This window comes from Podarcis muralis, chromosome 1 (genome assembly GCF_964188315.1).
Source record: "Podarcis muralis chromosome 1, rPodMur119.hap1.1, whole genome shotgun sequence".
NCBI lineage: Eukaryota > Metazoa > Chordata > Lepidosauria > Squamata > Lacertidae > Podarcis > Podarcis muralis.
In genome coordinates, this window is record NC_135655.1 from 81615252 (window position 1) to 81639830 (window position 24579).

At 42.5% G+C, this 24579-nt stretch overlaps 1 protein-coding gene across 2 annotated transcripts in view; it reads right to left on the reverse strand.

Annotated features, from left to right (window-relative positions):
- Positions 1–362: 362 nt before the first annotated feature.
- Positions 363–24579, reverse strand: part of ZDHHC5 (zDHHC palmitoyltransferase 5) — a 41781-nt gene continuing 17564 nt past the window's right edge. For both annotated transcript variants that reach the window (XM_077932939.1, XM_028738375.2), the window contains 10 exons: positions 12152–12273; positions 11005–11162; positions 10214–10386; positions 9943–10045; positions 9772–9863; positions 8196–8328; positions 7680–7803; positions 6621–6733; positions 2961–3850; positions 363–2064 (listed from right to left, as the gene is read on the reverse strand). In XM_077932939.1, the coding sequence (XP_077789065.1) occupies positions 1899–2064; positions 2961–3850; positions 6621–6733; positions 7680–7803; positions 8196–8328; positions 9772–9863; positions 9943–10045; positions 10214–10386; positions 11005–11162; positions 12152–12188 (1989 nt within the window). In that variant the 5' untranslated portion in view covers positions 12189–12273 and the 3' untranslated portion in view covers positions 363–1898. The remainder of the gene's footprint in view (positions 2065–2960; positions 3851–6620; positions 6734–7679; positions 7804–8195; positions 8329–9771; positions 9864–9942; positions 10046–10213; positions 10387–11004; positions 11163–12151; positions 12274–24579) is intronic.

The window sequence follows — 24579 nt, forward strand, 5'->3', positions numbered from 1 at the left end:
CGTATAGGAGATGTATAATAAATGACAGTTGCTTCTTTTCCATTGCCTGAAGATGTTCATTCTAGATGCAACTACTTTCTGAACCAGTCCTCCATTGTAAGCCTCCTCTGTAACGAGGTTTGGAATGTAGACGACTGAATGAGCATTCCTCACTTACCTTCTTGGGAAACCTTTTGCACCAGCTCTGGGAATCAGCACAATGCCTGCAGTTCGAATTACCAAGGATCAGAAGCTAGTAATGTCCTTCCTATGGAACCATTTTGGGTGACACGGCAAGCAATACTGAAGGACAACCACCAGGACCTCTCTCCTCCCCAGGTTAACAAAACAAAACAAAACTACACAAGCATGGAGGGAGTGGCTCATTATATAATTTTTTATTCCTCATTTTAAAATGGCTAGTCATAATAAAAATAAAAGTGTGGCCCATTGCAGGCCACAGTAAAGATATTGCCATAGAGAAAGAGTCAGTAGCGACTGGAGATTGTTGGATTCCTGGGTTGCTCTGATTTTTACTCATGGGCTTTTAGGGGTTAAAAGATTTTTGGCATATGGAAAAATATTGCTTTTTGGTTTGTTTGTTTTCCCTCTTCTTTCTCTTGCCCAGTTTGTGAATAAAGAACCATGATACCACAATAAATCAATATGGAACAAATCATAAAAGCAATGTAAAAAAGCAGGGGAAACCACCTGGGGGAGGGATTTACTAAATACAAGTAATATATCCACATAGGCGACACAGCTCCAATGCCACTGCCACCCTCCTCCTGCTCAGCACCCAAAGCACGTTCCTGTATCCTAATAGTATGCAACTGGCACCTGTGCATGCTGATTGGCCTGGTTTGTAGGGTATGGCATCCTTTCACTGGGAGTCATTTTACTGAGAAGTCAAAGCCTGTCTGGAGCTGAAAACATGGGAAGCCAAACACTCCCATAGTCTTCTTAAACCCCCCCAAGCCCCCCAGAAAAGAAGGATTTATTCATGGGGAAAATCTTCCAGAAGGATAGAGCAGGGATTAGGAAGCCTTTGTCTATTCCCTTCATTTCCTGGAATCCAGAGTGGGGCAGAACAAGCCAAACTCAAGCCTGGCCACAGGCATTGGGATGACCAGGTCAGTGGTACCAATTAGGTAACATATTAGCATTTCCTCAGCCATATTTGTCCAAGGATAGTGATTTAACAGCAGTTTTTGTATTTTGCCTGACCCATTCAAAAGTAAACAAAATAATTAATCTGATACAGCCCTTTGGACTCCTCAAAAATTAAAATGCTCCACACATGGCTTCCTCAGGCCCAGCTAATGGGGTCTGCCAGGGCCACCCCACGCTCCATATGGATATATATATATATTTTAATATTTATATTTATATATTTATAGATATTTATATATACACACACCCAGTAACTCAGAACAGGAAAAAATAGCATCCGTTAACAATAAAAAAAAATTAAAAATGATCCACTCCTACCGCACTAGGCGAGCGATTGCACAAGGTCCACAACTGACTGTCCTGTTGGTAGTGGGGCAGCCTGCAGCCTGTACCTTCTCTCACAGAGGGTGCTGAGAGCAACTCCCTCCCCTTCTCTCTGGGCAGTGTGCGCTACAAATTGCAGTCTCTTTGTTGGTTGAGAGGAAGAGTGCAGGCTGTGGAGATGAGCAAGGCTAGAATCCTGCTGTAGTGTTTAGGGACTCTCCCAATCCCAGATACTTTAGTTTAAAAAGGTAGCTGTCCCTTCAGCTCTCCCCCCCCACCCCCCACAAAACTGTATTTGTAAAAAAAGGTCCATGCATCTGATGGGGCAACCATTTGGTGAGCAAGTCCCAATCTCCTGCTCATCAGGGATAGAGCATTTTGGAATCAGCCAGGGAGGAGTCAACAGTGGGGATATCACCTCCTCATACAGAGATCTCATACGTAGTCCCACCCACTCCAGAGACCTTCTTGACTCCTCCACGAGTGGGGCTGCTGAGAGGTGGCTGACCAGGGGTGGGTGAGGTTGAGCTCAGGCTTTTGGGCTGTCCATTGGACTTGCTGTAGGAGGGTCTCATCTGCATCTCGTCTCTGGGGAAAAGGAAGGATACAAGGATGTCAGGAAGTGACCACTCATTCAATGGCAATGGAAATGGAGGATGCCTCACACTCGGTAAGGAAAGAAAGCTTGGGATACATCTTACACTGCTTAAGGAACAGTGCACTTTTTGTATCTACAGAGAACTTATTCTAAATACTTTCACCACCCAGGTAAACACACTAATCTAGAAGAGGATAGGATACTACACACAGAGAATTATTAAGAAAAGATGCTACATGTACCCAATACAACACTCTCTAGAAGGTAAAAAAAAGGAGGTGCAGTGGGAAGAAAGCTTTTCAGGAAACTGACAGAAGGGCTCATGCTTCCACCATCATGAGAGGAGCAGGTGATTTCTTACAATTTGTCCTTTCCCTGGTGGACCCAAGTGTCTCTTTCATGCATGCCAACAAGACAGGGAAAAGGACCACACTTGGGTAAGGTAGAAAGGCAGACTCATATATAAAAGTTTTATATATGAGGTAGAAACCAAGCAGCTTTCACAAAGATCCAGGTATCTTCTAGGAAAGCCAATGGCCATCACACACACCCAAGGAAAGTAGGGGTGTTCAAAGCCACACACACTTCACAAAAAGGAATGTGGTACTCTGGAGATATGCACTGCATTGTATAGTGGAGGAAATGGGCTGGTTCACACACTGGAGGGAAGGAAGGAAAGGAGGGAGGGAGGGAGGAAGGAAAGGGCAGACGAGTGCAGGCATTATTTGTAGATCTCCCCCAGTTACTCCCTCCAAATGCTGCTGAAAGGAACAAAATTATCTTGGGGTCTCTGGTCAGATCAGAGACAGGACAGGGTTGAATGCGGCTCATCCTCCACCAAGTCAAGGAACACTTAAAGCGCGAGGCAGGTGTCACTTGTACTTACTTTGGTGCCAGTAAAGGCTGCAAGGCCACCTCCTCAGTCTCTGGGACAATGGCCTGCGAGGACTGTTTTTGGCTGCTGTAAGACACAGATTTGCCCAAGTGTGGGGCTGCAGGCTGGTCTGGTGAGCCCAGAGAGCGCACTCTGAGTGCATGTGGTGGTTCTGGCTTGCCAAAGCGAGGTGGCACTGGGCGGGTGAGTGGGTTCTTGCCCAGAGGTGAGCGTTTTGAATCGTCCGAGGAGGAGCTGGTACGTGGAGCATTACTGGAGCCTGGGGTGGACTGGATGCCTGAGTCCCCCAGTGCTGTATCCTCCTCTTTGGCCAGGGGTGGTGGCATGGGTGACTGCTGTAGCAGCTTCTCCCGCTCCTGCATGGAGGCCACAATGTGGCGTGAAAGATTGTCATAACGGACCGGTGAAGGGTCACGGGGTGGCTGGTGCTTGGGTGAGCCAGAACTTGGGAAACGACTGTGCAGGTCAGCCTCCCGCTGCTGGGCAATACGTGCCGAGAGGAAAGGAGATGTGTAGCCCATGGGGGCCTCTGGCTCTGGGCCTGCCTGCACTGACTCAAAGTCAGGGCTGTCAGAGGGTGTGAGAAGGCTGTCGTAGGACAAGCTCCCATTGCGCGTCTGGTTCACCAAGCTCTTGTAAGATGTGGATGTGGTGCCCTCGGAGCGGATCGACTGAAGATGGCCCAATTCAAAGCCCATGCCTTGGGCAGACTTGAGGCTGGACGAACGGGAGCCACTGGATAGTGGATCAAAATGGAAACTTTTGCCAAAAGTAGGAGACCGAAAACTCTCTGGCTCCAGACTTGGCTCAGAACGGTAGCTGGGGTTTCGACTGCCCTCAGCAATGGAGGTTGCCTCCTTCAAGCTGTCTCCTCGGCTTAGCTGCAGCAGGAGAGAAGGAGGGAAGAGGAACATATGTAATAGTCATTAGCAAGCGTCCTGGGCTGTGGATATTAATTCATAACTATTGGGTGCAGAGTTTGCTTTCTCAAAGCTCCCATAAGCATCCCTCTGCTTAATGTAAATGAAGTTCCCACATTTCTTGATGCAGAAACCTCATTTTTTCTAAAACATTGTAAACACAATTATGTAGACTAGATAATCAAGTTATTACTTATTAAGAGTCAATGTGGTGTAAAAGACTGTTAGACTTGGACCTTGGTTTAAATCCTCCCCAAAGCTGTAAATTCACTGTGTGCCAGTGGCTTAGTCGCATTCCTTCATCTAACCTATTTCACAGGATTGCTTTATACATAAGGATTGAACCTGGGATCTTCTGCTTCCAAGCATATATTCTACCACTGAGGTATACAGACCATTCCTTATATAAAGTAGAAGAACCTCACTTACTTCACCCAAAGCTCCACTAAGGGTATTTACAAATGTAAAAAGAAATTCATTTTTTTTCACTGATCAAATTCTAGCCAGCCATGGAAGAAGCATTAAGAGTTTAATAGGGGACCATTTACACGTATTCACCATTGCATCTAACATCAAGCTGAAGTGGCTGAGTGCCAGTAATTTGGAAGCGAAATAGAGCCAACCCAAGATAAGATAATGGTTTCTACATACTAATGGGACTCCCTAGGTAGGAAGGAATACATAGATTGGTGAATTAAAAGAAAAGGCAATGCTTACAGAGCCTGAAAGGATCTTAGCTTCCACATTTACAAGAAGGGACTAAATCAGGGTGGCTAACCTGTGGCTTATATCTAACCCACAAAAGGATTTTTGTGATCCCTCAAGACTACCCTCAAAACCTGACAAAAATTTTTTAACTGATCACTCTTGTTCCCTCCCCCATGCTGCCATGATACCCATAAAGTTTTTGAGCCCACGTCCAAAGATTTGGCCATTAAAAAAACAAAAACCGGAATGATAAAAAGTATTTAGAATATCATACAATAACTGACAGGAAATCCTTTTGGAAGGCAGTCTCGAGAACTGCAATTCTCACCACAACTACTTTTACAAATTGGCCACATCCACTTTGAAATGTGGTCCGAAGGGTTGCTAATGGGTCAATGTGGCCCTTGGCCCAAACAAGATTAGCTACTCTTGGTCTAAAATGAACCAGAAGTTGGGCACTCATAATGAGGCTAACTAGTTTATGCTTGAGAACTTACGTATTTATTTAAATTTCTATGCTGCCCTTCATCTGGGGAACCACAGGGCAGTTTACAATACAGAAACACAAAAATACCTAACATAGTAAGGTAAAGGTAAAAGGTAAAGGACCCCTGGATGGTTAAGTCCAGCCAAAGGCAACTATGGGGTGTGGAACTCATCTCGCTTTCAGGCCGAGGGACCTGGTGTTTGTCCACAGACAGCTTTCCAGATCATGCGGCCAGCACGACTAAACCGCTTCTGGCACAACGGAACACCGTGACGGAAACCAGAGTGCATGGAAATGCCTTTAACCTTCCCGCCACAGCGGTACCTATTTATTTACTCGCACTGGCATGCTTTCGAACATAGTAACAGATAATAACAACGATAACCCCGCCACACACACTTTAAAAGACCATAGTTTAATTGGCCAAAGGCCTGGAAGAGGAGGAATGCTTCTGCCTGGTCCCTAAAGATATGTAACAAAGGTACCAGGCAAGCCTCCCTGGGGAGAGCATTCCACAATGGAGAGCCACTGCAGAAAAGGCCTGTTCTCGTGCTATCGCCTCTGGACCCTTCATGGAAATAGCACACAAATGAGGGCTTCAGATGATGAGCACAGGGTGCCAGTTGGTTCATATGGGGAGAGGTAGTCTTTGAGGTATTGTGGTCCTGAACCATTTAAGGCCTTATAGTTCAAAATCAGCATAAGGTAAGGCCTTATAGTTCAAAATCAGTCTGGCCAGGATTGGCTTCATCTGCTCAAAATGTCTTGCCCTTCCTCACATGCACTGCTACCAAATTTCCTTCTCCGCATTTTTTTTTTTTTTTTTGCGAGATTTGAACTCGGAACAAGGGCAGTCCTGGGGGGAGGCACTAATATTTTGCTGTATGTACCACTTGTCTTCATTGCTAACTGAAGACAATGCTTCATATATTTGATGAACTCTAGTCCATGAATACTTATGCTGCAATTAGGTTACAATCATATACACACTTAGCAAACAGGACTTGCTTTTGAAATAAACAAACACACTATTGCACTGTAAGACTCTCAGCCCTTACCACAATACTTTTTGTTGTTTTTCCTGTGACAAGACTAAATCAGCTGCTCCTCAGGAAACTGCTTATTAGATGTACACCAATTTGGGCAGGTAAGGTCTGACCACAAAACAGTGTAATCAAGAAATAGGAAAATGGTAGTGAGACTCACACACTATTGGACAGCAATAAGGAGCATGGAAATAGGAACTGGAGTTCATGGGAAGAGACAGAGAACTGAAATTGGTGAAATGGTTATTCTGGCCAATGAAAGACCCCTCTCAGTCCCACGATTCCCAACATTGTACCATGCTAGAATTCTCCATTTATGGCATAATAGCAGCTGTACAATACACTAGAGAAATTTCTTATAGAGAAATTGTCAAATTAAGGCACTAAACCACTGCACAGTCTCAAAGAGAATTCCCTTTCCAACTCCACACCCTGCATGGTCTCCTGAAAACCCCACTCTTCATGTTTAACCCCCTTAGTTCTTCATTACCTTGGCGCTGGTGGAGTGAGGCAGTGCAGCTGAAGTACTGCTGCTGCTATAGCCAGGTCGGTACTTGTACATTGTTGGAGTTGGAGGGCTGTCCTTGCTTAGCAAACTGCTGTCTGTGGAGATAAATGGGAATCACACACATACTTACAAGCAATATAATATAGTTACTTACAGGTTTTCCTGGGGAGTTCCCAGCAATCCTGGTTTGAACGCTTTTGCAGAAATTCCACATATCACAAGTGACTGATCCGTGAGAACCAGTTAAGAGCCTCAGGCAGGTGGACACACCATGGAGGTCAAGGAAGCAGTCAGGAGGTAAGGGGTGTATTGCAGGAGTGGAGGTGAAATGGAGCAAGAGGAACATTTCCTCAATAAAGACACCACACAAGAAGCTTCCAATCTGTACATGCACACCTTGGTAGTCCTGACCCTTGGGGTGTTCAATTTTGAGCACTGCTAGATGGGAAACAGTAGCACTGACTAGAAAAGAAAGCTCCAAGCATTTCTCCATGATCACATTTTCTTTCAAGGTGCTACACCCTCTGGAAACACTACAGCAACAGCAAAAGCAGGTGGTTTCACAACTACACGAACTGGGAAATAACTCTAGCCTTCTGTTATTGTTGTATATAAGCTCTATGACAGCAGAACAAAGCACAGACCTGTCCTTCCAAGTAACCCCTGTTTCCACCTGAGTGTGGAACAGTCAACAGAGGGAGGAACAGTCAATAAATCCCCAAATCCTGACAGTAGCCTTCACATGTGGACAAGAGCTAAAGCTGGAGATTTACATGATCGCAACATCTAAAAGGTCATAACCTAGCTACCGACTCAGCACCTGCTCTAATAACCTGCCTGAGCACTGAGGCAAGCAGGTGGCTGTATGGTCAGCAGTGCTGTGAATACCAGCACAGAGCTGCCATTGGCTTTTGTAAACAGTGCAGTACTGACCAGCTTCACTACTTGGCACTGCAGTCAGAGACTACTTCTCTGATGGCAGATCACTGTAGAAGTGCACAGCTGATTGGATCCCTTATCTCTCTGGAATGCTCCTCTTACCCTCATTGGTGGCCAGGGTTAAATGCGTCCTCAGACCTGTGTAGCGGCTGAGGTCTGGCTTGGGTGGTGGCGGTGGCTCAGCATCAGCAGACTGGCTCTCCGTCACCTCAAGGCTTCCTTTGGACTGCAGAGACAAAGTGCAGAAGAATGAGACAGGACCCAAAGTCCTGAGCATTGTCCCCAGCTCTAAAAGGTTGAAAGTGTTATTAGAAGGACCTGCAGCAATCTAGCATTTCTGCAAGTGTAGTTGTAGACTGTGCATGTCTCAGTTGCTGGATGAGAAGGGAAAGGACAAGTAAAAATTATATAGGATATAAAAGGGGACAACTCTCATGCAGCAATAGTCACATGGGAGGAAAACAGACCTTCACTTGTCAGGGAAAACTAAGTACAAGTTGTGATAACATGGGGGAAGGATGTCCAAGAGGCTCATTTGGTTCCTACTCACGAATGCAGTGGCACCATCAAGGTCTGGAGAAAGCCAGTGCCTCGGTAGCACCTTCATCTCCTCCTTACCTTTGTTCTCTTTAGCTCAGCCTGGATACCATTGTCCATTATCTTTACAGCTATCTGTCCATCTGTTATTTCTGGTCGCAGGAATGGTGGCTTCACTGTAACAGTCTGCTCTGCCTTTGGCCGTCCAAGATACCTAGTGAATCATGGGAAGTCAGCAAAGATGAGACAGTGCCTCCTGCAAACATGTGAACCAATGATGATGTTTACATGCTCTGGCAAGAAAGTCTGAGGAATGTTGGAGGCATGAAGTTATTTGTATCCAAAGAACTGCAAAGGCAATACTGCAGGTCACAGTTCTCTCATTCTCTAAAATCGAGTCCTGGTATCACCTGTGGCTTCACTGTACATTCCCTTATGCGCTTCCCTGCTGTACAGAATGCACTCAAAGTAGTGTCTTTACACCCTTTGAGTTTCTGTTACATTACAGGCCATATTGCCAGAGTGAAGGAAGAAAGTCAAGCAGTGATGTGACAATATCTGAGAGAATGTACATTTCCCTGATGTAAGTGTGCTGTCAAAACAATTATTATTTTTAACAAAATACTTAACAAACTGATGTATAACAGGTCTCACTAGCTGAGAACAGAAACAAGCCAAGGTGCATTTTTTATCCCTTTGTTTCTCTGGATAGGAACCTAGGATTAAAAACTGAACACAGCCATCCTTCAAGGATATAAGGCATTGGGGAACAAGATACACCTTCTATCTAGGAAAACTGGAGAAAATTAGAGGCCAAGAGATAACAGTCACCAGAACAAAACAGATGAATAATTACAAAAAGTGTCAAATCATGGAGTAAGTAATGCATTCCTTCTTCACAAGTTACATTCATTGATGTAATAAAAGTAAACAGCTTTTTCACACCTGTAGTCTGTTCACACTTACAGGCAGCTGTGATGAGTGCAAAACACAGCATGCTGAAATAGTTTATACAAGAAACACTAATAAATGCGCAGCAAAGAATTACTGGATTATGATTTACATGAGTATAGACATGTAGTGATATAAAGTCATACAGAGTTCTGTTCTCTCTAACGTTACATACATATGTGTGAGGAACACTAGAGCTGTTGGAATTGGAGGTATCAAGGGAACATAACAGAATGATCTATTGCTAATGAGCCTTGCATATAACCTCAAGCAGGAATACCACATATTTTTGTTCTGTGGATAGTTCAAGTAAGCTCACAACCCACTCCCAATGACTGATTATGCTCAGTGGTATAGACGCACCTTGACATACAGATCCCAGGAAAAACAGCCACTATAAAAATTAATTAATCTTTCTGCCACATCTTTAGATAGTTGCCAGCAACCCCTTTCTTTACTTCAGTCTACAAGAGGAAGAAGCTTATAGCTGCTGTGTTAGACAACTGTACTTCAAGGTGTGATCTGGCTGTGAGCAATGACTTCCCACATCCCACCACCTCACTGTTGGAACCATTCATATGACTGATCCCAGAGAATCTTCCTCTGCTTCTCTGCTTGTCTCCATTAGCAATCAAGTCAATCTAGCTCTTCTCTCTCCAAGAAAGAATAGGGCCTCTACAAATTTCTTAGGTGAGGCAGAATTTACCTGGGGGCTGGGGAGCTGCAGAGAACACGACTGACGTTGTTACAACAGCCATTGGTGAATGGGTTTACTCCACCCCGGAATTTGCCTGTAACCTGCAAGAAGAAAAGATATATCAGGAAAATAGAGATACCATGTAGTGAAGTCAAAAACTAACCGTAAAATAATATCTACCTGCTCATTTGTAGTACGACCTCTGGCTACCAAGACCACATGAAATCCTGTAAGGCCTACAACAGGTATGAAAAACAAGCCAGCCACACACATCACAGCCATACTGTCAACAAAGTCAAGGAAGCAATTCATGAAGGACCAGCCTACAACTTTTTTGGGGGGATTCCTTTCCCTCCCACCACCCATCAGTTGGCAGTATCTCAGGTGAACAGCCCAACTGTTCACCAGAATTTGATTAAGGAATTCTTTGCACTCTAGAAAAAGAGGATACGTGACGGCCATACGGATCCCAGAGAGCTCTTCAACTTGACACAGGACAAACAGCAATCCAAAACCAAATACACCCATGATATGTGCTGTAAGTGAGAGCAGGAACAGGAAGAAATAGCGATAATTGCGCCGCCCAATACAGTTGTTTACCCAGGGGCAGTGATGGTCAAATTCCTATCAGTGAAAGGATAAAGAACAGAGTAAGAAGGACATCACCTCTGTTAAACAATACTACACCTGTAGAACCCCTTGAAACTCCAGGAAACCTGAATCCCACCCAGATTTTCATTTCCACAACAGAAGATGCAACTCATATAACAAGGGTAAGTGGAATGGCTGTGGTCAACCAGCAGATTGTGAATTATAGTTGAATGGTGCCTCATCACCTCTCCTGCCTTTCAATATGTGTTGAAAACACTTGTACACACATCACCTTGAATTTCATTATGGAAGGTGAAAAATAAATATAAAATAAACAAACACGAATACTAGATGAACGTATTTGCTATGGATTACCTTATCCACAATTATGCAATTGATTCTGCCCCCTCCCTCTCAAACCACCATTTTGTATCAAGTGCCGGAGTGTGGACCCTGGGGCACTGATAAAAAAGGAAAGCATGCAAGTCTGAGGTGTCTATCCCAACCTATAACACACAAAACTGAATCTTGCAGCCCAAACAGTTCCTAAACTGAATCTCAAAGATTACAGAATGTCCCAAGTTCATTATCAACAATCCAACAAGCAATGCCAGTCGCTCCAACACAGCCTTTCTCTTCCCAGTCTCTCACCTCCACACAGTTGTCGCAGACACTGCAATGAGAGCAGCGTGGGGGCCGGTAGAAGCGACACGTTGCACACCATTTCATGCGCACTTGAATACCCTTTATCTCCACAGTCTTGTATAATGGAGCTCGGAAATCATCCTCCTTGTCCTCATCTTCTTCAGCTGAAGCGGCAAGAAAAAATTATAAAATCCAATGAAGTACACAGCATGTCCAACATGTCCTTGCCCCCAGTTTCACAAACCCATTCACCCTGGCACTGACTTTTTGTTTTTGTGCTTCTGGTGAGACACCCTATCCCCTCTCACAAGTTTAGAGAAAAGGGGATGGATTATGATGACCCTTGATCCATTTTGTAAATAAGCCCACAACAGCTTGAAGGGTTGCTGTTTTTTTAAAAAAAGTCTAGGAGTCTAGTATTCTGCATTTCCATGCTGGTCAGAGGAGGAGAGGAAGTCCCCTAATTGGTGTCTGCTATGGAAACCCAGGACACCAGATTCTTTGCAGGCTTGTAAAAACCTGTTTTGTCAAGAATGCTCCCATAGCCTTGGCAGAGCTAAAGGATTGGCTTCCCTTCCTCCTCAGCCAGTACATAAAAGAGACCAGGAGTGGAAAAATCCATCTCTCCTCTACTAGCTCACTCAGCTGCCTGCATGGAATGAGCCTTGCCACCTACAGTTACCAGTGAGCTGCTACATACTAGGCTGTCCTGTAATAAGCCATGGAGAAGCTCTGAAAGCAGTGAGATGCCTGGGTCTTCTGAGTGATCCCAGGACATGGATAAACTCCCACTCAGCTTGATGCTAGGCAGAAGAACAAGGTTTGTCCTCACAGCTAGGGCCTTCAAAAATTTGTAGTGTGACACCACAATCAATACTCCCACCCCCCCACCTTAGACCAGGTTTGGTGGAAAGAACACATTTGGCTAGCTATCAAGACCAACCAAAATTTGTAGAACCTCCCAAATATAGCAATAGCTTCCAATAATGAATCCAGCATAATTCACACTGTTGAGCTGGAAGATTCCTACCTATCCAGATTACAATAATTTATGCTCTGGATCTGGAGAGTGGAAGTAGCCATCCCTAATCAAAACATTTTCAGATCAATCAGTGCATTGAAAATTGCTTCACAGGCAATTTTCAGTTCTCACCTCGAGGAAATATGCCTGGATCCATGAAGGTGGCCATACTAAAGTTGGCCAGCACAAAGAGGAAGACCACAGCATTGTAAATGGGGATGATTGGGGAGATATGCAAGCTCAGCCCTGGGCACCTACACAAAGAAAAAGTAAGTTAAAACAGATCTAGTAACATTTTAAGATTAACTATAAATTTATTCAACTTTAAGTAAAAGCACTGAGGTCATTCCACCTAAATAAACCTGGATAACCAGCAAATGGAAAAGAAAACTCATCAGGAGTTTTGGAGTAAAGCGTCATCTGTAAGCTGAGGGCACACAGTTCTATTTCGCTATAACATCTGAATCAGGAGTAGTTGTGCAAGCCCTGGACCAGTACCTGAATGTGGTGATGGACTGGATGAGGGTTGAGTTTGAATTCTTGGAAGATGGAGGTCCCATGCCCCAAAGATAGAACAGTTGCCTGTTCTGGATAGGATCACACCCCTCTAAAGGAGTATGTAGGTAGTTTGGGATCCTACAAAGCCTATACTCTGCTCACTTCATAGCAAATGGCCAGCGTTAACCCAAATATGCACAGGAACCCATTAGCAGTGTGGAAGCATCACTCTGTCAAATCACTTAAGAATTAACAAAACAATATAAATATGCATTTCAACACACGGCCCACACCACCCACTTTGGTTCCCAAAGATGTGGATAAAGTTCTTCAAAATTATTCACTGAACAACATTTTCCAGCACAAACCTGATTAGCTGTAATATTTGGATAACTCCAAAATGTGTAAAATTCTTCAAGATGAACCACTGCTTATGTACCACTACCATCATGATCGTGTAGCATTGAGATCACCCAACTCTGTGTAGTACTGGTCTTCTGTGCTTTTAATGGTTGTGTTTAAGTAGCATTTTCCCGTTTATAGCAAATGTCAGCTCTGCTGAGGCCCAAGTACTGTAAATATTTTTAGTTTTTACTCACTCCAGTGATGAAGAACCCATTAACATACATAGCTGAAATTCTTAATGATATAATGCTACCAGTGTTCCTATAGATGCCAATGTGTACCTTTCACATTTTTGTGAGCTCAATTTGTGCACTCAAAGTGCTGGGCAGTTTAAGCAAGCAGTTAGTATAGTAAAGTGCAAGTTGGAATGGCCCAGGTTCCAATTTTACCTCAGCTATGAATTCATTAGATGGTTTTAAAGCAAGTCAATATTCTGAGCTTCATTTACCAGTATGCAATATGATACCATTATTATCCACCTTGCAGAGCTATTGCAAGGATTATGGAGATAATGTGCATAAAGTACTTTCAACACTTAGGGAAAGTACAATAAAACACATTTTTGTGAAATAGCAACTTTCATAATTGGTACATATATATATATAGCAGTTACCAGTTTTAAATGGTTATTGCTCTCTATTCAATGTACACAGCATGGAGCATGTAAGTTAATACTGCTGAAAATGTTTATATAAATAAGAAAGTACCATTAGTAACATTTGCTTTCCCAGACACTACTTGAGTATGCGTATGAGCTCTATGAGGTTTGGCATTTTGGACACACTATAATCAGCTGTAACCAAATTTGTCAACGAACAGAACACAGCAAGAAAGAAAAACAAGTTTAACTTGTTTGACTAGAAGATCCATATGCAGAAGAACATCCCACATAAAACCTACAGTAAGGCTACAGGTAAAGGAGGGAAGGCGCAACAAAAGTCTGCTTAGAACTAAGTTAGATAAACCTAAAATATTTGCCCACTAGATTCAAAACTTTAATGGAGCCCTAAAGAGGAAATACCGACGATAGAAGAATGGAGAATGAAACTGACAGATTATGCGGAATTGGACAAATTAACTGGGAAAATCAGATATGTGCGAGACCAAAAGTTCATCGAAGACTGGGGAAAGTTTGTAGAATATCTGAAAAATGTATGTGATGTACAAACAACGCTAGTGGGGTTTCAAGAGGCACTGTAAAAGTTGTGATGTATTGTTAAAAAGAAATAGAAGGGGGAGGGAAGACAAATGGCAATACAAATGAAGGGAATGCGTACTGAAGAGACAAATATGGATGATTGCCAGAAGTTGAAGGAAGTCCAAAATGAGATAATTTGTTAAAATTTGGATAAAAATGTATAATTGAATTGGAAAATTAATTTAAAAAATTATTTTTTAAAAAAACAAAACTTTAATGGAGCACAGCCAGAAGAGTATCAGAGCAAGCTCATATTTATTTTTAATTAGGTAGACAAAAAAGCTAGGAGTAGCCTTAAGTTAAAAGGTAAAGGTACCCCTGCCTGTACGGGCCAGTCTTGACAGACTCTGGGGTTGTGCGCCCATCTCACTCAAGAGGCCGGGGGCCAGCGCTGTCCGGAGACACTTCCGGGTCACGTGGCCAGCGTGACAAAGCTGCATCTGGCGAGCCAGCGCAGCACACGGAAACACCGTTTACCTTCCCGCTGGTAAGCGGTCCCTATTTATCTACTTGCACCCGGGGGTGCTTTCGAACTGCTAGGTTGGCAGGCGCTGGGACCGAGCAACGGGAGCGCAGCCCGCCGCGGGGATTCGAACCGCCGACCTTTCGATCGGCAAGCCCTAGGCGCTGAGGCTTTTACCCACAGCGCCCCCCGCATCCCTGCCTTAAGTTATCTGAATGTAAATGTAACTAAACTATAAAGTTTGATCAAGGATGATCAAAAGTCGATGCATTGAGATCAATGAACTTAAATTGCTTTGGTCTACTGATTTCAGTGGGTTTACTTGGCAAACACTGGATACCACCCAATAATGTTCCCAGCCCAATAGGGAAAGGAATTACACCTCCATTTGTATCTTAAGACAAATGAGTCAATTCATTTCAGATCAGTTGCCCCATAACATATTATTTTCATTTACACATTTGTGAAAGACTGCACTTTTTCATCCTTTTAAACACATGGTTATGAACAAATTAGGATTCTAATCTATGTTAGTAAATACAAATCAAGAGCCTGGAGATAGGTGCTGCCAGTGAAAGAAAAGGATGTGGTTTTGTAAATTTGATGTCAAAATAAGCTCTGAAACTTTTAAAGCTTTCAACTTAAAAAACCCCAAACAAACATTATTTATACTGCTTTGGGCAACAAGGTTTTTGAAGTGGTTTGCAATAAACACCATAAAACTGATAAGGCTTAGATTAGGGCCTGGATGAGATAAATATGTATAGCAGGCTAAAAAAATTAAATAGGCAGGCAGATAACTGCAACTGGTTCTGTACATAACAGCCTTATTCCCTAAGTCCACATAGTGGTACAAGAATAATTTAGAAATCTAAGGTTTTATTGGAGTCTTTAATTCTTTTATTATGCAAGAATGTAATTATAGGTGATATTAGAATTGTAAATAGCCATTTTAAAAACTGTCACACCTTTTTTATTATTTTTGGTTTACAAAGGTAAATTGATGAGATTTAGAGGCTACCGCTACCCTGAATAAGATATTGCAGTTCACCACAGGGATTGCACAGAACAGTCTGCACTGGTTCTATTGCATGGCTTCCCATGGGGTGGGCGGGAAAGGTGTTCATACGGCATGTCAGTCCTGGCAACTGTCCTACTATATACTAGACACACTGGGTTTACATTTGCTCTAACCTGAGACATCTTTAGAATAAAAGCCAGGCAACTCCCTCACCTCGTCTTGTCTCAATCATAGGACATAACCTGAAAAGTAAGGTGTGTAAGATATACCTACCACAATGCTTCTTTTAGCAGCACAACCTCACCCAATTGTATTAGGGATTACTCCAAAAAAACATTAAGATGCTGGTGAAATGTACTTTAATTATGCTTCGGTACCAGCCAATTGGCTGTATCCAACACTGAAGCTCTGTTCGGAATACAAAACATCTTCTTCCTCTCTTGTCCTCTCCAGCCCACAGAATACCCTTAAAAAATTTTATTTTCAAATTGGGGGCATATCTGGGGATGAAAGGAAATTGTAGTCCCATTGCACTAACAGAACTCTGCTTGTTCAGCATTCAATACCCAATCTGACCCACCCTAAAGACTTTCTTGGTGCAGTGAATCTTAACAGTGAGTTTGCTATTTTACTCTTCAAGTTATGGCATATGCTGTCATACCATCTCTAGTTAAATCATCAAATATTTTTCTTGAGGACTTATTTCTCACTAAGCAGACTGTGCATGAAAATAAGATGCATTTATTTTCAAGAGACCATGTATATCAGGCACATCCAACAGGCAGATCGTGATCTACCGGTAGATCACTGGTAGATCACTGGCTCCCCCCAAAGAAGCTCAACAACTTTGGCTCCCCTAAAAAATGATCAACATTTTAGCCCTTCACACCCCACAAAACAGGGCTTTCCTCCTGCCTCAGAAAAGCTTAACAACTCTGACCTGAACCCCTGAAAAATGGGCCTTCCTTAAAAAAATATCAACAACTTTGACCTGAACCCCTAAAAACGGGGGTTTCCTCCTCCCTAAAAAAAGCTTATCAGCTTCAACCTGAACCCCCCCAAAAGGGGGTAGATCACTGCCAGTTTCTAACTCTGTGAGTAGATCACAGTCTCTTTGGAGTTGGCCACCCCTGATGTATATTAAAGCTATGTTGCTGTGCAAAATGCAACTTAATGCACAAACTTGAGGTCACCACTCTTAAAAGCTGTTTTTAATTTGGTATTTACCCAGTGCTGTAATCCAGGAGTTGCCTGGTCACCAGTGGGAAGAGAACAATTGCTCCTGACAACTAAGACTGGCAGAAAGAAAACCTTGGCACACCTGCAACACCATGTGGGATATGGGTGTGCCTATGCCCTCTTCATGGGCAACTGGTCTTTTCATACAGAATGGTAACTGCTGCATAATGCTGCACATGCCACCCACCGAGTAGCCAGGGCTGCTCCTTTCACTACACTACTTGTTTGAGCACTTCATAGAAATAAGTTGGGATGTGCAACAAAATATTGCAGTTTGGAGCGTTCATGTTCAGCGTGCCAGCCAGCAATGTATTCTCCTAGAAGGACACTTCATTCCACTCCTCATCACATCTAGTAGCTGCAGTGTATGCTCAGTCCTGACTGAGAAGCGTAAATAAAAACCAATTTAAAAATTATAAACATTTAAATCAAGATTTTATTTTATTTAAAAAGATAAATGCCAAGTTTCTTTTCAGAAAAGTTTAGGATATTAATCTGAAGAAATGGATATTAGCTCTACAGTTAGTCTCTTAGCTATAGCAATGCCTCTACCCGATACATTGAGTTAAGTGACACTTTCCTATAAAAACTAAGAATAAACAATTTCTCAAATTTCATTATTTACACTCATCCACCAGACATTAGCTTTTCATTTTCACTTGAATGAAAATAGCCAGCTCTACCCTGCCCACTAATTATCTGGACATACTTTGATGTCATGGGTATCCCCCCCCCTTTTTTGTTACTTTTTTTGACACGTGCAAGATGCAATCCCTTGTTTTAAGAAAGAAACCATATAAATTCCATTTAGTTGTAAATTAACATGATTTAATGGTCAAATATGCACCACTGTGTAGGAAATATATGAAGAGGAAATCAATAGAAAAATTATTTAAATCAGCCTTTTCCCCTTTGCAAATATACACCAATTTAGTCAAACTTAATTCAAGCACTAGAGCTAATCACAGTTTGTCTACATAATCCCCCCTGACAATGACAGAACCTCATCCCATCACTCCTAGGGGGACTTGCTATAGTTCAAAGTGCATAGCAGCAAGGCGTATTGCATTCTAGACACTCCAGGCTGTGGGCAGCTGGATTACCCATTTTTAAAATGCTAAATAACAGATATTGCTTTAAGAGGAAGTGCTTCAGCCCTTGGACTACCTTGTAAAGTGATCTGCAGGGCTGTGAATTCTGAAGTGGAATCATAATCTGATACAGGTCAGTATCCACATGTATCAGATTAGAATTATAGAGTTGGAAGGAACCCGAGGGTCATCAATCCAAGAATTTGCTGATCCTTATTGCGATTCTTAATTTTTTTAATGTTTTGCAGATATTTTTAAGCTGCTGTAACCTGCCCTGAACATTAGACTACAATAGAAGGGCAGAGGATTCCCCCCCCCCCTAAATCCAATGTGCCAAATAATGGCACATTACCATGCACCATCAACATTTAGCAACTTGTTAATTCACACCCCATTAGCCACCCTGGATAGCCACACAAACTTCCCAAATAACTGTGAACCCACCACTGTGTTCACTTGGCCTCCTGTATATCCTTTAGTAAGATGAAGGCTCTGTGAATGTGGTGCTGGGGAGTTAAGGAAGAGAATATCTACCTTGAATCAGTATGTGGTACTGGGAGACATTAGGAAAATTGAGAGCAACAGTGTGATTATAACTTGTGCCTCTCTGGGCTTGTTCACTGCAGGGTGTGTGGCCATATTCAGTGATGGGAATGGGGGATGGGTTTACATTTGCATCTGTGTAGCCAGGTATTTCAGCTGGCCACAGTATCTATATGCTGCTCGGAATAGGTGTTAATTACAACTCTGGAAATATTAGCAACACCACAAGTTAATATGCCACAAACACGATACATATCTCACATGCAACTGTGTCTTAGGACAGAAGCCAGACCTATGTCATATAATTCCATTCCTTAGAGGGACAATGCAGGTCAATTCTTCCAGGACAAGGTACTCATTCATATGACTAATCCACAAGCAAACACACAGGCACAGTCTTGGAGGTTGGAAAATGTTAAGATGGTACCCACTGACAAAATTACTATACTGAAGAATCCTTTCCACAGAAAAGCCTGGGCTCAGGACCCAGCGGGCTTCCCCCTTGAAGACGCCAGTGTAATACCCTAATCTGCTTTGCTGCTGGGAGTTTAATCCCATAGATTTAGGGCAGCATCTGTCCTTCTTTCTCCAATCAGAGCAGTCTGTGATAAACAGATGGATTTAGGCAGCAGGAGCAAAGAGCAGGGAAGGGAAATGCAAGGCTACCTCTAAAAAATGACATATGGAGTAAACCAATTGACAGAATGCTCAGAGCCCACTAAGGGTATCTAAGGGGCATATATTAGATTAGCAGGCAAGGGTGAGGCATCCCTCCCAATATAGTCTTCCTCTCCTCCCCCTCATTATCAAAATATCTATAAGGCAAAGGCCAGTTCAACTCTTTTCATTTGTGGGTCAGTGAGAACACAGGCTTAATCTACAATACAGGCCAAAAAGAGGCTGAAGCAGCAGCAGCTAAAAACCGACTCAACAAACCCTGCCTACTGGCATCAGGCCTGTGAATCATTAATGGTGGGCTGGTAACTAGAGGCAGGGAGGTACTGTCAGTGTATTCTGAACAGCAGAATTAGGCAATGCAAACACACACCAAAGCTAGGAAGACAATAATCTGCCGTGTATCTACAGAGAATACAACAGAAGTTGATATTTCCTGTACGAGCTAAGGATAGAAACTTGAGCTTATGGGTGAATCCAAAGAACATGATATGGAGCCTTTTTGTTCCATGAGACTAGAGCAATGTTGTCCAGGTGTCACAGTGATATGCAAAAGGATAAATGAACACATTCAAATTATTATATATGTACACATCTCAAAGCCACTAGCATTCAATATGTCTACAGAAACAGTCTTAAGGCCGGACAAAACCATGGGAATTATAAGCCTCTTGCAGAGTGAGATAGTAGATGACAATGATGTTGCTGATTCTTGATAATTTTTTAAAGAAGTTATTATGTACTGCATATACATCACAGGCCAAGCACCTAAAAGATGGGAATTATACATCTTTTACCTAGCATTCACATACCTATATTTTAATTATAAAGCCTTCTACTGTGGAAAAAATAAAAGAAATGAGGGGAAACAAGTAAGAAGGCTAGTGACAAAATGAAAGGTGGTCAAGGTATTCAAAGTAGACAGGCAGATGCTGGAGACTCCACCCTGTCAGAGGAGGTAATGTTTAAAGAACTCAGACAGGAACTCTCAAGTCCTATCCCAGTAGTTAACCCAATTTATTTTATAACTTTCTCCCTACAGAAGAGATCTAGGTCAGAAACCTTCCCAAACATCTAATGACACAGACATGCCCAGCCCGTGTTTGTATTTTCTCTGCTACAACTGAAGGGATGAAGAGGTGACTCATTCGCAGCTCCACTCCATTAGTGAACTGTTTTAGGCCCCCAAGCTATACACTAGTGAAGTTCTTGGCTGTTTAAGAGACAGCTAATAGTGCAAAAGGAGAATAGAATATAGGCCCTACTCTGAAGAAGTTGGATACCCACATGGTGTTCCTGATCATGCCAGTCATAATTACTGCATTTCTGCTAAATTACTGTTTGAGTCCAACTTTCTCATAACTTCTTATATGTAGGCCAACCAACATTCAACTTCTTAGAAATTCCTTACGGGTGCTACAAAAATCTATTATGTTTTGGACAAATGAAAAAGTTACTCAACCAGCTCGGAAGCTTCAAAGTGATTGTTTTACATGCAAAATAAAATATGAAAAGTATACATACTTATATGAGAAGCCATTCGCCAGTAAGCACACTATTGACATAGTTAGTGCCCATTTAATCAACTACCTTAATGTAGGAGGGATGGTGCTTCCAAAACTCTACATTAAAATCTCAAATCGTGATATGGATGAATGAAATTTTTGTGGCATCAATGATCCGTTGGTTCCAACTGTTTTTCACCTAGACCAGGGAAATGGGGCTGGACAATGAATTTCAATGACACATGGAAACTGCGACCAATACTTAATGGAACTGCTTCTATTTGAAGCACAGCCCATTCAGTTTCTTAAGATGCCTATGTAACCTGTGTCTAGAACCCTGACCCAATCAGGATCTACCAATATTAGAGAGAAAAGTTCAGTGGTTTGCTCTTACGATTTTAGCCTTCTAGTTCAGGCATAGGCAAACTCAGCCCTCCAGATGTTTTGGGACGACAATTCCCATAATCCCTGACCATAGCTAGGGATCATGGGAGCTGTAGTCCCAAAAAATCTGGAGGGTCAAGTTTGCCTATGCCTGTTCTAGTTTCTAGATCCCATAAGAAAAGAGATGCAAATGGTATGTTTAAGCAAACTGCTTCACTAACATGCTTCCTCAGGTTTTGTTTCTTTCATTTCACTTTATACATCCTGTCCATCATGCATGAATGGCATTCTATTACTTGAATTCTAGAAATTCTGTTCACATTAACATTCTGGTTTTATTATCAGGGAGGGTGCAAAGAAGAGGAAGGGGGAGCACGTTTCTGGAAATGTGAAGCTGGTACTAAGGCATTTGCAACAAATTTTAGCTCTTTATTTTTGTACAGCCATCAATGGAAAGGCAACTACATAATATATACAAGAATCATTTAACCAAGTACTAGTGTTCTGAAGATTAAAATGAGGCAGCTGCCTACTATTACTCTAAAGATATTTGCAGGCAAATATGCCAGTTAGTTATGCCAGTTAGTTAGTTAGTTAAGCTTGCCAGAAGAAATATCAACAACCTCAGATATGCAGATGACACAACCTTGATGGCAGAAAGTGAGGAGGAATTAAAGAACCTTTTAATGAGGGTGAAAGAGGAGAGAGTAAAATATGGTCTGAAGCTCAGCATCAAAAAAACGAAGATCATGGCCACTGGTCCCATCACCTCCTGGCAAATAGAAGGGGAAGAAATGGAGGCATTGAGAGATTTTACTTTCTTGTGCTCCATGATCACTGCAGATGGTGACAGCAGTCACGAAATTAAAGGATGCCTGCTTCTCGGGAGAAAAGCAATGACAAACCTAGACAGCATCTTAAAAAGCAGAGACATCACCTTGCCAACAAAGGTCCATATAGTTAAAGCTATGGTTTTCCCAGTAGTGATGCATGGAAGTGAGAGCTGGACCATAAAGAGGACTCCCTGGTCCTGAATGGGGTTAACTCTGCCCCTGAAGGACCAGGTGAACAGCCTGGGAGTCATTTTGGACTCACAGCTGTCCATGGAGGCACAGGTCAATTCTGTGTCCAGGGCAGCTGTCTACCAGCTCCATCTAGTATGCAGGCTGAGACCCTATCTGCCCACAGACTGTCTCACCAGAGTGGTGCATGCTCTAGTTATCTCCCGCTTGGACTACTGCAATGCACTCTATGTGGGGCTACCTTTGAAGGTGACCTGGAAACTCCATCCATAATCTAGCACAGCTAGACTGGTGACTGGGAGCAGCCGCCGAGACCACATAACACCAGTCTTGAAAGACCTACATTGGCTCCCAGTACGTTTCCGAGCACACTTCAAAGAGTTGGTGCTGATCTTTAAAGCCCTAAATGGCCTCAGCCCTGTATACCTGAAGGATTATCTCCGCCCCCATCGTTCAGCCCAGACACTGAGATCCAGGACTGAGGGCCTTATGGCGGTTTCCTCACTGCGAGAAGTGAGGTTACAGGGAACCAGGCAGAAGGCCTTCTCGGTGGTGGCGCCCACCCTGTGGAACGCCCTCCCATTAGATGTCAAGGAAATAAACAACTATCTGACTTTTAGAAGACATCTGAAGGCAGCCTTGCTTAGGGAAGTTTTTAATGTCTGATGTTTTATTGTATTTTTAATATTGGAAGCCACCCAGACTGGCTGGGAAAACCCAGCCAGATGGGCGGGGTATATTATTATTATTATTATTATTATTATTATTATTATTATTAATACTACTACTACTGGACCTCCAAAACTTACCTGCTGCAATAGGAGTGCTAAGAAGCTGGCAGCTTCCAGATAAATCCCAGAAGGCAAACAATCCACCCTGTATCAAACTGCAGCTTCCATCTACATTATAGACAGTTTCAGAAAGGTTGGTTGCCAGGGATTTTTCTCAGAGGCCACAAAGGCCTTAACCCCCTCCCCACACAAAAAACCCCCACACCTGAGCAACCCATTTTCATGCAAGATGATGTAAGAATTTTGTAACTTAAGAATGTGGTGACTGAGACTGCTTGTTTTCCTCTCCCCTCTACATCATCTTCCCTCTTCTGTTATGGCTTTTTAGACTGTACACTGGAGAACAATTGATTTGTAAGCCACTCTGGGCAGTTTTCCATCAGAAGAGTGGTATATAAATATTTTGAATATATAGACATGAAATAATGTACGAGAGGCCCCTCAGAGGCTCTAGAAGAAACTCAAAAAGCCCTGTAGTAAGTGTATTTTTAATAAGCTTCCAAAACATTTAAACAAAGGGGGTAGGGTGGGAATAAAAGTGGGATTCCTGGAAAAACCTGAAATTTGCATGTGGGGGAGCGGAACTGAAACTATCAAGTAAAAAAAACAACAACAAAAAATCTAAACTACTTTACTACTTTAAAAATATGAACAGCATTATACATTACATAGAATTGTATCATTCAGTCTATGAAGTGTAAAAGTATTTGTAGCAACATTTTCCAAACAGCAAATATTTAGTCCCAAATGTTAGATCGAGCTGCAAACACCTGCACCTTAGCATACTCAGTAAGAGTTTAGTTTGTACCCTTGCATTTTGCAAGGTTAATTGTGGGTAATATTCCTACCACAAGACAGGGTTGTCCACTATCACCATTATTGTTTATATTGGCCTTAGAAGTCTTGGTGCAAAGAATAAGAAGTAATCAGGAGATTAAAGGAATTGCAGTGGGGCAACGATCCTATAAATTAAAAGCTTTTGCAGATGATGTGGTGTTATCACTAGAACCACCACTGGAGTCCACCCCAAAGGTTTTAGAAGAAAAATTTAAAAATATTGAAGAAATGGCAGGCTTTAAACTGAATAAAAGCAAAATGTTAGTGAAAAATATGAAGGAGAGCCGGGGGGGGGGGGGGAATTAAAGGAAAAAACAGGTCTTATGACAGAGAAAAAAGTAAAATACTTGGGGGTATGAGAGAAGAGTCAGTAGTTGTGCTTGCACTAATAGGTGAGGAAATGTAGTTAGGAAGCCCTGGAAGTGAAATTTAGGTTGTGAGGTAGGATGATGAGAACCAGGACTTTCAAGATAGCTTTCTTTGAAATCCTACCAGTTTCACACACAGAGCCAGCTAGACAGGCACAGCTTTGCAGTATCAATGAGTGGATGAGATGGTGGTGTCAGGAGGAAGGATTTGGATTTTTTAGGCACTAGGGAATGTTTTAGGACAAGCTGAGCCTGTACAAAAGGGTCAAGCTCCACTTGAAAAAAGATGGAACCTGACTGCTGATGCTTAAAATAAAAAATGTGTCAGAGCAGTTTTTAAACTGATTGCAGGGGGTGAAGCCAACGGAAGCAAATCTTCCCACTAAGGCGTAAGGGGTATGATTGTTTAAATGGGTACTGGCAGTGCAGAGGCACATGACAGAAGTTCAGAAAGACGAAAGCACCATAGACTAAAATGAAAAAGGACAAAGACAGTCACTTAATGCTATGTTGCATACAA